The sequence below is a fragment of the Lipotes vexillifer genome, unplaced genomic scaffold, assembly GCF_000442215.2.
Source record: "Lipotes vexillifer unplaced genomic scaffold, Lipotes_vexillifer_v1.1 scaffold1235, whole genome shotgun sequence".
Classification (NCBI taxonomy): domain Eukaryota; kingdom Metazoa; phylum Chordata; class Mammalia; order Artiodactyla; family Lipotidae; genus Lipotes; species Lipotes vexillifer.
The window spans coordinates 1,873,778-1,888,344 of NW_006775530.1; the positions used below are offsets into that span (position 1 = coordinate 1,873,778).

Here is a 14,567-nt window from a genome sequence, read left to right on the forward strand (position 1 = left end):
ATTCCTGGCTGCCTTCTGACCTGATAACACCTTTTCCAAAGCCCTAGTGAATTTCCATTTCCTGCGGGAGACCACAGGGTAGGCCACAGTTCTTATTTTTAGAAAGAACCCTGTTTCACATAAAGGAGTCATTTTTCATTAACAATTAGATCTTCCTGTGGAACTACCTCTCATGGCCCAGACAGTTCCACAACTTGGTCAAATGGGTTTCTCAGTCTCATGGAGAGAACTCTGTTGCTCTACTCGCAGTGGCTATGGTTGTGTGCGGCAGGAAATCACGGGCTTCGAAGGAACTGGGATCTTGTTTCTCACTGGGCCTGGGGTAGGCCTGGGCCACCTCCACCTTTGGAGAGGCAGCCTAGACATCTGTCATCCTCCTTGGAGGCCTCCAGAGACTGCAGACTTGCAAGCCAAGGGAACAGCACCCAGCTGTCCAGGAGACAGACCTTCTAGACACATTGGAGGTTTTTAATAAGACCCAGACTTCTAAGGAAGCCTGCTGTCACCCACTGCAGAAAGCCTAGGCCCATCCCCCAATGTGGCAAAAAGGGCTGGGTGTGCAACAAAGGTGGGGGGAAAGTAGAGACTCCCAAACCCCAGGGGTGCCACTCATCATACACAGTAGTTGTTCCCTAGGGCACAGGTCCTGGAGGGAGAATTACTCAACAACCCAATTTGACCCCAAGATGTTTCAGAGACTCTAGGAACATCCAGATGGCTGGCTGTTGTACCAACTTGGCACAAAGGTACTGGACCAGCTGCCTAAAATTCACCCAGGGCACTTCTTAAAAACACACTTTTCTTTTTTTGTTTTGTTTTGTTTTTTGGCCGCGCCACGCGGCTTGTGGGATATTAGTTCCCTGACCAGGGATTGAACCTGGGCCCTCGGCAGTGAAAGCCAGAATCCTAACCACTAGGCCACCGGGGAATTCCCCAAAACACATTTTTTTGAACTCCAAGCCAACCAGAGTTTGATCCAATAGGTCTGAGGTTGGAGTCTCAGCTCCTCAGGGGATTGTAAACACAGCCAAGTTTAGAGACAGATGACCCAGAGAACTGTGTTGTCTAATGGTTGAGACATCCTTGGCCAAGGGCACCTCAGGACTTCTCTAAGGGGTCAGGGAATATTGGGAGGCCTGTTACCCTCCCTGTCAGCCTACTCTGATCTGGGAATGAAAAGCTCTCTAAAGCCAACACGCAGTAAAGTCAGTGCCAACTTCACAATATTTTAATATTTTGCTGAGAGCTGACTTTGGGAGGAAATGCTAAATAAGAGCAAGTCCAGATGAAAAGTAAAGGCTACAAAATAACCACTCATTTCCAGACCCCATCTCCCTGCCACCCACACACTTCTCACCCCTCTCAAGGAGGGCCAAGCCCTCCTCCCCACTGACTGGCGGTCACAGACCAAAAGCAAGAGCCAGAGCAGGGCTCACTCTATCTCCACTGATTACTTTTATGACCCAGTTACAACCCAAGTTTCAAAAGCTCCTAGGCCTTCGGCTGGCTTCTTGCAATGCTCCCCACCACCACAGAGGGAAAGCAGCCCTGAGGGAGGGGCTAACTCATGTCCACCAGACCAAACCAGCCTGGCCCAAGAAGCCCAAGAACAGATTTCCTGTTCTCACTGACACAGTCTAGCACGTGTACAGAAAGAGCTGAGCAGTAAAGCTAACAGAGTCCCCACATCCTCCTCAGGGAACCCAGGGGAACTCCCGGAGTCACCCACCCTCCTTCTGACCTGGGGCCCTTCTTACCCTGGCACAGTTTAACAAGGCCCATGACAATGATGGCAATGAGTGCCAGGACCTTGGCGTAAGTGAATGTGTCCTGCACACGTGTGCCCCACTTGACGTAGGCACAGTTCACAAACGTCAGCAGACCTAGGAAGAAAACCATAAAGTCAGTGGCAGGCTTGAGCTGAGGGCACAGACGCCCAACCTCTCTTTAAAAAGCGCATCATTTCTATCCTGTCTGCCTAAGGCAAAGGGGCCAATGGACCGGTCAGAACCAGGAGACTAGGCAAATGGGGGACATCCCCCATCTGCCCCAGCTGAGAGGAAAACATCCCATCACTGTTGACAAGTAATGATACAAAGGCATGCACTACCACATATTCATGCATTCTGACAGCCCGCACCATTTTTAGAAATTCCCCGCAGGCCCAGGAATGGTGAACTTCACCCATTCTTCCCCACTCAGATTCCCAAAGTTTCAAACCACCTGGGGCACAAGACCTCTCCATGGCCACATTAGAGAATGGGGACAAGAGAGGCCCAACAACAAATAAGGTCAATTTAAATGCAGGTGGCAGGTCACCTAGCAGTTAGGGAGACAATGTTTTGCATGTAATTATTTTTTTAAAAGGCTGTCATGTGCCTGACAACTTCACATACATCCTCTCAATTAATTCTCACAACCACGAAACAGACATTCCTATTCTCATTTTACAGATGAGGAAACTGAGGTTGACAGAGGCTAACTACCATTCCCAAGCTTACATAGACCCCCCTGATCTCCCCCACCCCCATTCCTATCCAAACCTCCCAGTTCTCGGATAGGCCCACGGAAAAGTGGGCTCGCGTCAGCACTGCTGGCTTTCCGTTCCAGCTCCTCACGTACCTCAGTGATACCTGGGTCCTGTGTTAGAGGTCCCACCACCTTACCCCTGCTAAATAGGGACTGCTCTGATCCATGGAGAGGACACGAGAACAGTATCCAAGGGGCTCCACAGTGACACCTCTAAGTACTGCCCCTAGCCTCCAAAAAGAGAACTTTTACGAGAACCTCAAATGTTATTACAAAATTTGGGGGCTCATCCTCCAGTCCACGTCTACCTACTTCTACCCATGTTGCACTCTCTCCTTCAGCCAGACTCTCTCCTTACTGATGCCGGATATACACATAAGAGAAATGTCCTCCCCTCCTCTTCCTGCCATAGGCAATAGCAACTCCCACTTTCAAGGTCTAGCTCAGTCCCCACTTCCTCTGTAAAACCTTGCTAAAATATATCAGCCAGCTCCTCCCTGAGCTCTCTCTCCCTGAGCCCTACAACATTCTCACTTCACACACAGCTTAGTACCTTGTGCTGTGGTCATATGGACATATGTCTCAAGAAGGTTCCTCTCTCTCCCTCAGGCATCTGGGTGGTACTTCCCCAAGGAGATCACAAATTCTTAGGGGGAAACAAAAGCATACTGTTTTCTTAAGCTTACTGCCAAGCAAAGATGGGAACTGATCAACCCTGGTTGGAATCAAGATGGTGATGACTTTCGCTTAACTGCCAATCCCCTGGAGCAAGGCAGTTTTCAGAAAGTTGGACATTCCTCCACTCAAATTGAGAGGAGAGCCTAGGGCCAGCCTGTGGATATAAACATGAGTGGCTGAACAGCCTCCATGGCACTTTAAGAGCTTTCATTCAGTACTTTGGCAAATGACACGGGTGCTTATTGGTTAGTCATATAGGGTGCGTGGGGGCAGGGGGGTGGGGGAGAAACGAGGAGGTGGGGAGTAAATAATGGCCAAGGGGGAAGGGATAAGACCAAAGGAATGCACACTGCTGGCAGGTCTTCCCGGGGACCTGCCCTGCTAATCAGAGTTCACTGTGTGAAGCTAAGCCTAGATCAGCTAACATGAGGATTACCTAATAAATAGCCACCAGTAATCCACAGGCCTCTGTGCAATACAGTGAGCATATTTTGAAGTAACTGCCAGGCCCCTTCTTGGGAATTGCTCCCCCTTCCCTATCACGGCTGATAGAGTCCAACAACCGACCCAAGCTGAGCCTATTTGATGATCTCTCCCAAGAATATGGAGTCAGGATACCAAGAGACTGAACCTATCTAACAGCAGCGAAGTCAGGAGCCACAGCAAGTCAAAATCACCTACGAGCCCCTGTAATAGAGGAAGAAAAGCCACAAGAAAGCAGAAGAAGGGAGCAGGACTACAAAAACGAGCAGAAGTGAGAGCAGCTTGTAAGAAGCTGTGCAGCTTGTGAGAAAAAGATTGATGAAGGAGAAAAACAAATACGGTATGCTAACACATATATATGGAACCTAAAAAAAGAAAGGTTCTGAAGAACCTAGGGGCAGGACAGGAATAAAGACAAAGACGTAGAGAATGGACTTGAGGACACGGGGAGGGGGAAGGGTAAGCTGGGACGAAGTGAGAGTGGCATGGGCATATAATATACACTACCAAATGTAAAATAGCTAGCTAGTGGGAAGCAGCCGCATAGCACAGGGAGATCAGCTCGGTGCTTTGTGACCACCTAGAGGGGTGGGATAGGGAGGGTGGGAGGGAGATGCAAGAGGGAGGGGATATGGGGATATATGTATATATATAGCTGATTCACTTTGTTATACAACAGAAACTAACACACCATTGTACAGCAATTATACTCCAATAAAGATGTTAAAAAAAAATGGTTGACGAGGAAAGACAGAAATATACAGAAGACAGAGGCAGAGGCAAGACAGACAAGAGACAAAGACAAAGACAAGGAGGCAGAGACAAAGAGATGGCGACAAGAGCAATAGAAATAGAAAGATGGACATACACACGGAGAAAGAGGCTGTCTCACAATGTCCTAGCTGTGCTTGCTGTGCTTCTGGTTTGTAGCACTGAAATGTGGCTGCAAAATGGGGAGAGAAGCTGACACACTCCTCAGCCCACTGACAGGCACTCCCTCCTCTGGGTTCTGCTCCTTTTCCTTCCCTCCATCCGGCTACAAACTGCCCCCTTGGCTTGGGCCTCTCTGCACACAGTGGGAATTCAATGAGTGAAGGCAGCACCTCAATGGAAGCCTCTGCAGAGCCCCTTCGCAAAGACTGGATGGAAGGATACACAAAAGCCTGGTCACAGCAGCTGCCTCAGGGAGGAAGACTAAAGCTCTGAGAGGGAGGAGACTTTTCCACTGTATACCATTTTATATAGTTTGACTTACTTACCATGCACATACACTTCTTTCTCAATAAAAGTACTTAATTTAAAACACTCTGTAGGACTTCCCTGGCGGTGCAGTGGTTAAGAATCCGCCTGCCAATGCAGGGGATACGGGTTCGAGCCCTGGTCCAGGAAGATCCCACATGCCGCCGAGCAACTAAGCCCGTGGACCACAACTACTGAGCCTGCGCTCTAGAGCCCACGAGCCACAACTACTGAAGTCCACACGCCTAAGGCCTATGCTCTGCAGCAAGAGAAGCCACCGCAATGAGAAGCCCGCGCACCACAACGAAGAGTAGCCCCCGCTGGCCACAACTGGAGAAAAGCCCACGCGCAGCAACAAAGACCCAATGCAGCCAAAAGTAAATAAATAAATAAAATTTATAAAACAACAACAACAACACTATGTAGCCAGGGAGCAGGACCAGGAGTAGAGTAAGGTGAGTAAGGAGCCCAGGGCACAAAATTTAAGTAGGCACTCACTGTCAGGGGACAACCTGGCAAACCTGAGAGTTAGTGCATCCTTAAATGCTGGCCCCAGGAGCCCTGCTTGCTTCACTGGACTCTCAGCCCTGCCAGAGAACAGAGAGCTCCGATAACAGTCTACCAAGCAGAAGCCAACTCCCTCGAATGTTTTCTTGATTCTAATTAAGAAACAAATTTCACCATCTGATCCCCCACCTCCCCACCCCACCCCCCACCCGCCTCCCAGAACTCCCATTCCCATCTAGCAGCAAAGACTAGACCTGAGCTCAAATACAAGACAGCCAGGCTGAGCTTGGAGGCCAGGCGCTCAGACTCAACAACCACAATTAAAACATCCACGCCTTCCCTCTTCCTCCGATCTCATTTCCTTGCTGCAAGCCTGCACCAATGAGTGTGGGACCCATGTGAGGGTCTTCCAGGCTCTCTAGGGGCTTGTTGCTGAGAAATACTCAAATAGCAGATCCAGATCCAATCCCTAAGCAGAAACAAATCCCCAAAGTCTCTCTGTGGCAAAGATGGCTACATATCTTCTAATATCTGTTCTTCCATCTTTCCTTAGTAATAGAAATTTTAGCTGGAGTACGGCTGCCCAAAATAATGATGACATTTCCCAGCCTCTTTTGCAGGCAGGTATGGCCAAGTAACTAAGTTCTTAACCCAGGGATATAAGCAAAGTGTCGCATAAGTAAGACCTTATAGGAGTATCTTTGAAGGGTGAGAGGTGCCTTTCTTTGTCCTTCCTGTCAGCTACAAGGCAGACATGACTAGAGCTTGAGTAGCCATCCTGGACCATCAGCCAGAAGTCACATGCTGAGGATGGCAAAGCAGTAAAACAGAAGGAAGGGGCTTCCCTGGTGGCGCGGCGATTGAGCGTCCGCCTGACGATGCAGGGCACACGGGTTCGTGCCACGGTCCGGGAGGATCCCACATGCCTCGGAGCGGCTGGGCCCGTGAGCCATGGCCGCTGAGCCTGCGCGTCCGGAGCCTGTGCTCCGCAACGCGAGAGGCCACAACAGTGAGAGGCCCGCGTACCGCAAAAAAAAAAAACAAAACAGAAGGAAGGAACCTGAAGAATTATGAAGTCATCCTACTAGCCCCACGCTGCCTACTTCTAACATGTGAGAGAAATAAATTTCAACATGCTTGAGCCATGCTCCTTTTGGTTCTCAGTTGTTTGAAACCCAGACTAATCCTGAGTAATACATGTGCCCACAGACAAAACTGCAACTCTCACACTCTCCTTCTGATGAGGAGATGGCCTGGCATCTGAAGCTGTAGTTCCAGTTATGCTGACTGTCGCAGCTCCCTTCTCCTACAAGCACTGGGAGGAAAACGAACCTTCCAATTCCTCCCATAAACAGGCCTTCAAGGACAGAGGAGTGCAATCCGTAACAACGACGACAAAGTGGGAAAAGAAAAAGAAGGGGAAAAAAACATCTACAAGTCTCTTAGGAGAGAAATGTTCTACAACAGTCTAGGAGAGGTAAACCCTTCCAAATGGAGATCCTGGAATCAGAAGCTACCTCTTGGCACGTGTATGAATACATAATGTACATGTCTTTTTTAAAAGCCTCCTTGTTTTTAATTATACAAGTATACATATTTAGTCTTATTATCAAAACATTCAACCTATATATAGGGTTAGAATCCAGGGTTTTTGAGCAACTGTGGTCAAGGCCGGTCCTCCTCAGGCCTGCCACTGTCAGAACATAAAAACTGTCTATCCAGGGGCTTCCCTGATGGCGCAGTGGCTGAGAGGCCACCTGCCGATGCAGGGGACACGGGTTTGTGCCCGGGTGGGGGAAGATCCCACATGCCGTGGAGCGGCTGGGCCCGTGAGCCATGGCCGCTAAGCCTGCGCGTCCGGAGCCAGTGCTCTGCAATGGGAGAGGCCACAACAGTGAGAGGCCCGCGTACCGCAAAAAAAAAAAAAACAAAACTGTCTATCCATAGCAACAACTGACCAAAATAGAGGAGAGTATCCTTCCTACTCAGAACCCTGCCCAGGCATGAGTCCAAGACAGCAAGAGGCAATAGGAAGCCATTCAGGCATCACACAGTGTTTCCTCACCGCAGTCTCACCCTTGACAGTCTCCCCTTTCCTTCTTCCGTCCCCTCCTCTTCCCTTCCCTGTCAGCCTTACCAAACAAACCCTCAGGGACAATGGAGTCTCAGCTGTGAGCAGACCTCTGCTGATGCCACTGTGTCAGTGCTGAACTGACTTCCATGTCAGTTCATGGCAAATACTCTCCAATGATGTATTTGAGGTTACATAACAGACAGGATCCCACAACGATAAATGCACCAAGACCTAAGCCAGAAACACACTTCTGCAGACAAATCAAGTACTCCAACAATGCTGGGCACCTGGGCTACTGAGAATACTGCTGGTCACCTGGTCAGAGAAAGGACCTATGGACCTCAAGATGTGCCATTTTCCCCTTCAGTCCCATAAGTGAATAAGAGCCCCTAAGCATACGGAGTTCAGCGGGCAGCCTGAGGCCCCGCCCACCACAGAAGAGTCCAAGATACCAGAATACATAACAGCAGAATGACAGTTTCTCAATCTCAGCACAACTGACATTTTGGGCCAGATAAGTCTGTCATTCGGGGCTGTCTTGTGCATTATAGGATGTTCAGCAGCACTCCTGACCTGTACCCACTGGATGCCAGCAACACCCCTTCCCAGCAGATGCAACAACCAAAAAAGTCTCCGAACCTTGGCAAATGTCTCCTGGGGGGGGAAACTCATCTCCAGTTGAGAACCACTGTTCTGACATAATGAGTACCTAAGACAATCTGAAATCAAAAAAAAAAAAAGCTACTTGGATGTATCTCCCTGCCATGTATAACCTGGGACTGGAGTGGAGGGCTGCTGGAAGCCAGGATCTGAAATAGCAATACCTTCAGGGCCCGAGAAGGTAATATAAATGAGCAAAGGCAAGAATGTCTGGACATAAAACAACAGGGACTGGGGGACTGCAGTCAATGGGAGAATATATGCCCCATTTAAAGGAGTAACCACTACTCAAATGCAGCTGATTGTGTGAGGCTGGAATATGGGTCCAAGTTTGCCAGAACTTTTGATTTTTTTCAACAGAAAGGGCAAGTCCTGATTTTTAAATGTTGGCAAGTAATTCAAAATTATTTAGAACACTGTGCAGGCCCAATATATCTGTGGGCCAAGGGTGGCCCGTGGGCCAACAGCTTGCAGCTCTGCCCTAGAGCTAGTTATATGGAGACTACCTAGGCCCTTTCTTCTAGGATGGAACTTTGTCTAGCTTAGCATGGATATAACTTCTTTAAGCAGTCTCCCAACTAACCTGGACCCCTCTCGTGTCTCAGTTTCAAGACTAGCGTAATTCTCCTACCCAAGCCTCACCCAGCATTCAGTGCAGATCTTTGTTTTTTCCCCTAATTATGACATAGTTGGTTTCTTCCAATTTAGGCCTCTTGAGACCAGGCTGCTCTCAGTGCCACCTCTGTCCAAGGAGGCTCCCTCCAGCACACCCCAGCTTAGCTGGATGATACATCAGCCTGATTCTACACCCTAATTTCCAAGAAGAGGAGTAAACCAAGCCTTAAAACCTAGTCTGTTAGGATGGGACAAGGTTTTAATGACTTGGCATCACCTCTGACAAGTTTCCCGCCCTCAGGCCCGCTTTATGGAAATGCCTTGGTTTCTGGAATAGGGGTTTTTGGCAATGCAAATACTGAGTAATCTGTGTAAAAGTACATTTGAATGAAAGAAGTTAAATGATACCATAACTTTGCATTTCTAAGAGGTGAGGTCTCTCCTCCAATCAAAAGATCAGTTCCTAGTGTGGGGATGGGCTTCCCAAGAAAAAACAATGGGAAAAATCATAAAAGAAAAAAGATTTAACAAAAATCTTCTTTATGTGAAAAATTATGTACAGAGGCGCCCTTTGATTTGGTTACTCTTGGAATTCATCCTAAGGCCATCAAGGGACCAATGCACAGGCACTCACAGGTGCTCAGAAAAGAGTACAAATTCACGAAATCTTCTAGAAAGCAACTGGGCAAAACACAAAGAAACTTAAAATAGTTTAATTCTTTAGACACAGGGATTTCTCTTTTATAATTTTATCCTAATAAAATATGAAGAAACTCTGAAAATGATTTCTACACAGCAGCATTATTTTTAATAATGATATTATAGAGCATTTACTGTATGCCAGGCAGAGAGAAGTATTGTACTTTATTTGTATTGATTCACTTATTCCTCACAACAATCTTTTCAGATAGGCACTATCAATGAAATGAAAAAAAACTGTTGCCTGCCATATCAGTAAACAAAGAATGTTGCAGCCATCAAGCCATCACAAAACAGCTGCTCCACGGAGAGCCCTAAGGGAACTCAGGATAGAAACAGATGCCTGACATCTAGCAGTCAGCCACCCACTAACTGCAGCCACCCCCCCGACAGTGCACCTTGAAGAGACTTAGGTTGAGAAACCACAGGATACTGGCCCCAGATAGCTGAGCTACATATCAAAGGAATGATTTCAATGAGCCCTGACTTTTGCATTTTTCCATACATAGAAAAGCGCTAAATTCCTTAATGAGATATCTGGTTTTCTTTAATTAAGAGTAATCTTTTGGGACTTCCCTGGCGGCCCAGTGGGTAAGACTCCAAGCTTCCACTGCAGGGGGCATGGGTTCGATCCCATTTTTTCGGCAGCGGAAAAAAAAAACAAACAAAAAACAGTAATCTTTTGATGTTCCAACTACCTGGTCTTTGTTGCAAAAACTCCTATATATTCCGGCCCCTCCCTTACCTTTTTGCAGCAGTGTCTCAGAGCTATCTGAGATGCTGTGCCCCAGGCTTAAGTCCTCAGTTTTGTCTGCTGAATAAAACATAATTCTCAACTTTTAGGTTGCGCATGTTCCTTTCAGTGCACAGTACAATCAATATTCCCATTTTACAAAAAGAAAATTAAGGCACCAGTTAACTATTTCCTCCAAGGTCAATAGCTACTCAATGGTAAAGCTGGAATCAAACCCAGTCTGGCATGGGAGCCTATGATCTTCCCCCTCCCCCCACCCACTGGCCATGCCTAGAGGCATAAGGGATCCTAGTTCCCCAACCAGGGATTGAACCCACACCCCCTGCAGTGGAAGCTCAGAGTCTTGACCACTGGACTGCGAGGGAAGTCCTTTTTTTTGGAATCCTAACCACTAGGCCACCAGGGAACTCCCAAGGGAGGCTATGATCTTAACCACTATATTACACTGCCTGGAAACTACTTGTGTGTCCCAAACCATGTTTTCTAAGAATATTTGGTGAAAGGGATTAAATATTAAAATTTTCAAAATGCAGTATACAAACCACAAAGAGTATTATCTCAAGGGTACTTTTTTAAAATGATGGATAAGCAGGAAAAAAAATAGCGGAAGGTATTTCACACAAATAGTAACAATAGTTCTCTGGGAGGTAAAATCATGGGTGATTTTAACTTTCTTTTTTCTTTTTTTGCATTTTTCTAATTCTCTGTAGGGTCTATGCATCACCTTTTAATAAAAAAGAATATATATATATATATATATATATATATATACTTTAAAAAATGTTTCTTTTGGGACTTCCTTGATGGAGCAGTGGTTAAGAATCCGCCTGCCAATGCAGGAGACACAGCTTCGAGCCCTGGTCCAGGAAGATCCCACATGCCGCAGAGCAACTAAGCCCATGCACCACAACTACTGAGCCTGCACTCTAGAGCCCGCGAGCCACAACTACTGAAGCCCGCGCACCTGGAGCCCGTGCTCCGCAACAAGAGAAGCCACCACAATGAAAAGCCTGCGTGCCACAATGAAGACCCAACGCAGCCAAAAACAAATAAATAAAATAAATAAATTTATTTTAAAAAATGTTTCTTTTGAAGAACATTTCACAAAAAGGGGGGAAATCCATGATATACGAAGTTTAAAAAGCAGAATATCAAGTTATATGCAAAGTATGATTCCAATTCTATAACAGAAAGAAATGAAGACGTAACTGAACTATTAAAAGTACCCATATGTCAGGCTTCCCTGGTGGCGCAAGGGTTAAGAACACGCCTGCCAATGCAGGGGACACAGGTTCGAGCCCTGGTCCGGGAAGATCCCACACCCCGCGAGCAACTAAGCCCGTGCTACTGAGCCTGTGCTCTACAGCCTGCGAGCCACAACTACCGAAGCCCGTGTGCCTACAACCAGGGCTCGCAACAAAGAGAAGCCACCGCAATAAGAAGACTGCGCACCACAAGAAGGAGTAGCCCCCCACCCCCCATCTCCGCAACTAGACAAAAGCCTAGAGAAAAGCCCACGCATAACAACGAAGACCTAACGCAGCCAAAAACAAATAAATAAATAAATTTATTATTATTTTTAAAGTACTCCTGGGCTTCCCTGGTGGCGCAGTGGTTAAGAATCCGCCTGCCAATGCAGGGGACAGGGGTTCGAGCCCTTGCCCCGGCAGATCCCACATGCCGCAGAGCAACTAAGCCCGTGCGTCACAACTACGGAAGCCCGCGCGCCGTGCTCCGCAATAAGAGAAGCACTGCAGGGGGGTTCGAGCCCTTGCCCCGGCAGATCCCACATGCCGCAGAGCAACTAAGCCCGTGCGTCACAACTACGGAAGCCCGCGCGCCGTGCTCCGCAATAAGAGAAGCCACTGCAATGAGAAGCCCACGCACCGCCAACGAAGACCCAACGCAGCCAAAAATAAAAATAAATAAAATAAATTTATTAAAAAAAAAAAGTACTCCTGTCTGGGGACTTCCCTGACAGTCCAGCGGTTAAGACTCTGCGCTCCCAATGCAGGAGGCGCGGGTTCAGTCGCTGCATGACGCGGCCAAAATAAATAAATAAATATTAAAAAAATAAAAGTACTCATGTCTTGGTGGTAGATTATAGGTGATTTGAGGCTAATTTAAATTTCTCCTGAACAAACATGTTTTATAATCAGAAAATTATTCCCTTTTTTAGAGAGCTCAGTCAGGCTAGAGTCCCCCTGGTGAAACCCTATCAGATATACAGCTGAGTTCCCACTTTCTCTCCTCCCAGGGGTATCTGTGGAAGAGCTCCCTTTTAACATCTGTCTTTAATAAATTCCTTAAAGTCAGGAGTCACAGCATACTGTACAATCCTTTATGGCTAAGTCCAAGGTACTGTCAGTCTATTTTTAACACTGCGGATAAACTACACATACTGCCAAAGCTTTTGCAAGCAAAGATATGGAAAGAACAGAGTATAATTAAGTGCCTCTGGCAGCACAGTGCTAAGGAACACAGGGAATTCTGGGCCACTTCTCAGTTAAAACACTAGCCTTACTAGACTAAGTTCACAATAATCTTCTCTCCCTTCCAGTGTTTTCACACAAAATTCCTCCTTACAACCTCATAAGAAAAAAAGGAAAATAAAGAGAGATCCACTGGGTTCTCAGGTTCTGCCCTCAGAAACCCAAATACAGGGTAGAAGCCACCTTCCTCACTGGCTGCAGGCACAGCTTGTTTACAAAGTCAGCATAAAGAAATCTGAAACACCAGTGGGAAACAGCCATTTTGGTGTGGTGCCTGCTGCTTAGATCGGCCTGTGAAGAATGGCAGTGGCAGGAAGGAGTGGTTCTACTGTGAGCCTGCAGGACATAAAGCCTTGGGACCCCCACAGTTTAGAGAAGCCCATTTCCTCACTGATGGCTTTAAACTGGTCTAAGATTAAAAGCTGGGAAGCAAAATAACTTTTTTTTTTTTTTTTTTGGAGCAGCAGAATAAACGCCTCAGCACTGAGGGTTTTTCCTGGGTTAAGTTACAACTAATGATGTTGACACCAATCAAAACGAGACAAATATAAGACATGCACCAACCTGTCACATAGACTGGGGAACAGAACTCAGGGACAACCAAGAAGGAAAGTGAGGAACCAAAAGCCACAAACAGATTCAGACTCCCCCCATCCCCATCCTTTACCCTTACTTATCTCAGGAACAAATGACTTTGGTGAAATTGCTTCAAAAAGGTAAGATGCCTCTCTTCCCCACAGAAAAAGAAAAGCAAATTATGCTGTTCAAATATAAATTACCATTAGCATTATAAAAATAACCCACAGCCCCACGCATACTCCCCCGCTAAGCCCTCAGACTTACACATGCAGGCTGCAGCGAGGAGACGGCAGGCCAGGTATGGGGGCTCGCAGGTGGGAAAGGAGGGCTGGATGATGTAGTTGGCAAAGGTGATAGCGATAATGGCCTGACTGGTGGGCTCAACAATTAGCAGGGAGGCCCAGAGGCGGATAAAGGCAATGAAGCTCCCAAAGGCCTCTAGAATATAAGCGTAGCTGGCCCCAGACTTGGTGATGGTGGTCCCCAGTTCTGCATAGCAAAGGGCACCCACAACGGAGAAAAGCCCACCAATGGCCCATATGATCAGCGACAACCCATAGGAGGCAGTGTAGACCAGCACGCCCTTGGGTGAGACAAAGATTCCTGAGCCGATCATGTTGCCCACCACCAGGCTGACCCCATTCAGCAGAGAGATCTCCTTCTTTAGCTGCATAGTTTCTGTGGACCGCTGAGGCAGCATGCTGACATCTTCTTCCTCCCTGGGCCGGCTGGCCTCAGGAATGAGATGGTATGTGGGTGTGGGGCTCTCCAGCTCCCTGGCTTCCATGGCAAATAGTTCCTTCACACCTGTGTTTACTATGGCCTGGCAAAGAATATAAGTATGTCAGTCTAAGGCTCTAGTTCAGACCTGCAAGGCAGGCAGATTTCCCTGCCTACCTCTTGTGTAGGGACAGCATGACTCATACACAGACCTAAATACAATGAGCCTGTCTGAGTTCCCACCACAGGATACAGAGAAATGGAGGCAGGCTGACCTCCACTGCTCCCAGGAAAGACACCAACAGGGCTCAGACACGACATGAGGGTGACTTCTAACAAGAGGCTTGATGCCCAGAGTAGGCTGGCATTAGGTTTATCCATAGCATGGATTCTCCCTGAGGTGTAGGTTTTGCTCTGTTCTTACCAACTTAAAACCTACAAATTTTCCAGAGTCCCAGTACTAGGTTCACAGCACTAGCCAGCCTGATAGGCCTCTCAGTTTCCATACTCACTCACCTCCACCCAAACATAAACAGGG

General features: G+C 47.4%; 1 protein-coding gene across 2 annotated transcripts in view; it reads right to left on the reverse strand.

The window, feature by feature from the left end:
* The window catches only part of SLC7A6 (solute carrier family 7 member 6), a 23,593-nt gene extending 9,464 nt beyond the window's left edge, over nt 1-14,129 (reverse strand). For both annotated transcript variants that reach the window (XM_007449948.1, XM_007449947.1), the window contains exons 1-2: nt 13,574-14,129; nt 1,758-1,883 (exon numbers count right to left, since the gene is read on the reverse strand). In XM_007449948.1, the coding sequence (XP_007450010.1) occupies nt 1,758-1,883; nt 13,574-14,096 (649 nt within the window). In that variant the 5' untranslated portion in view covers nt 14,097-14,129. The remainder of the gene's footprint in view (nt 1-1,757; nt 1,884-13,573) is intronic.
* Between the last annotated feature and the right edge of the window lie 438 nt (nt 14,130-14,567).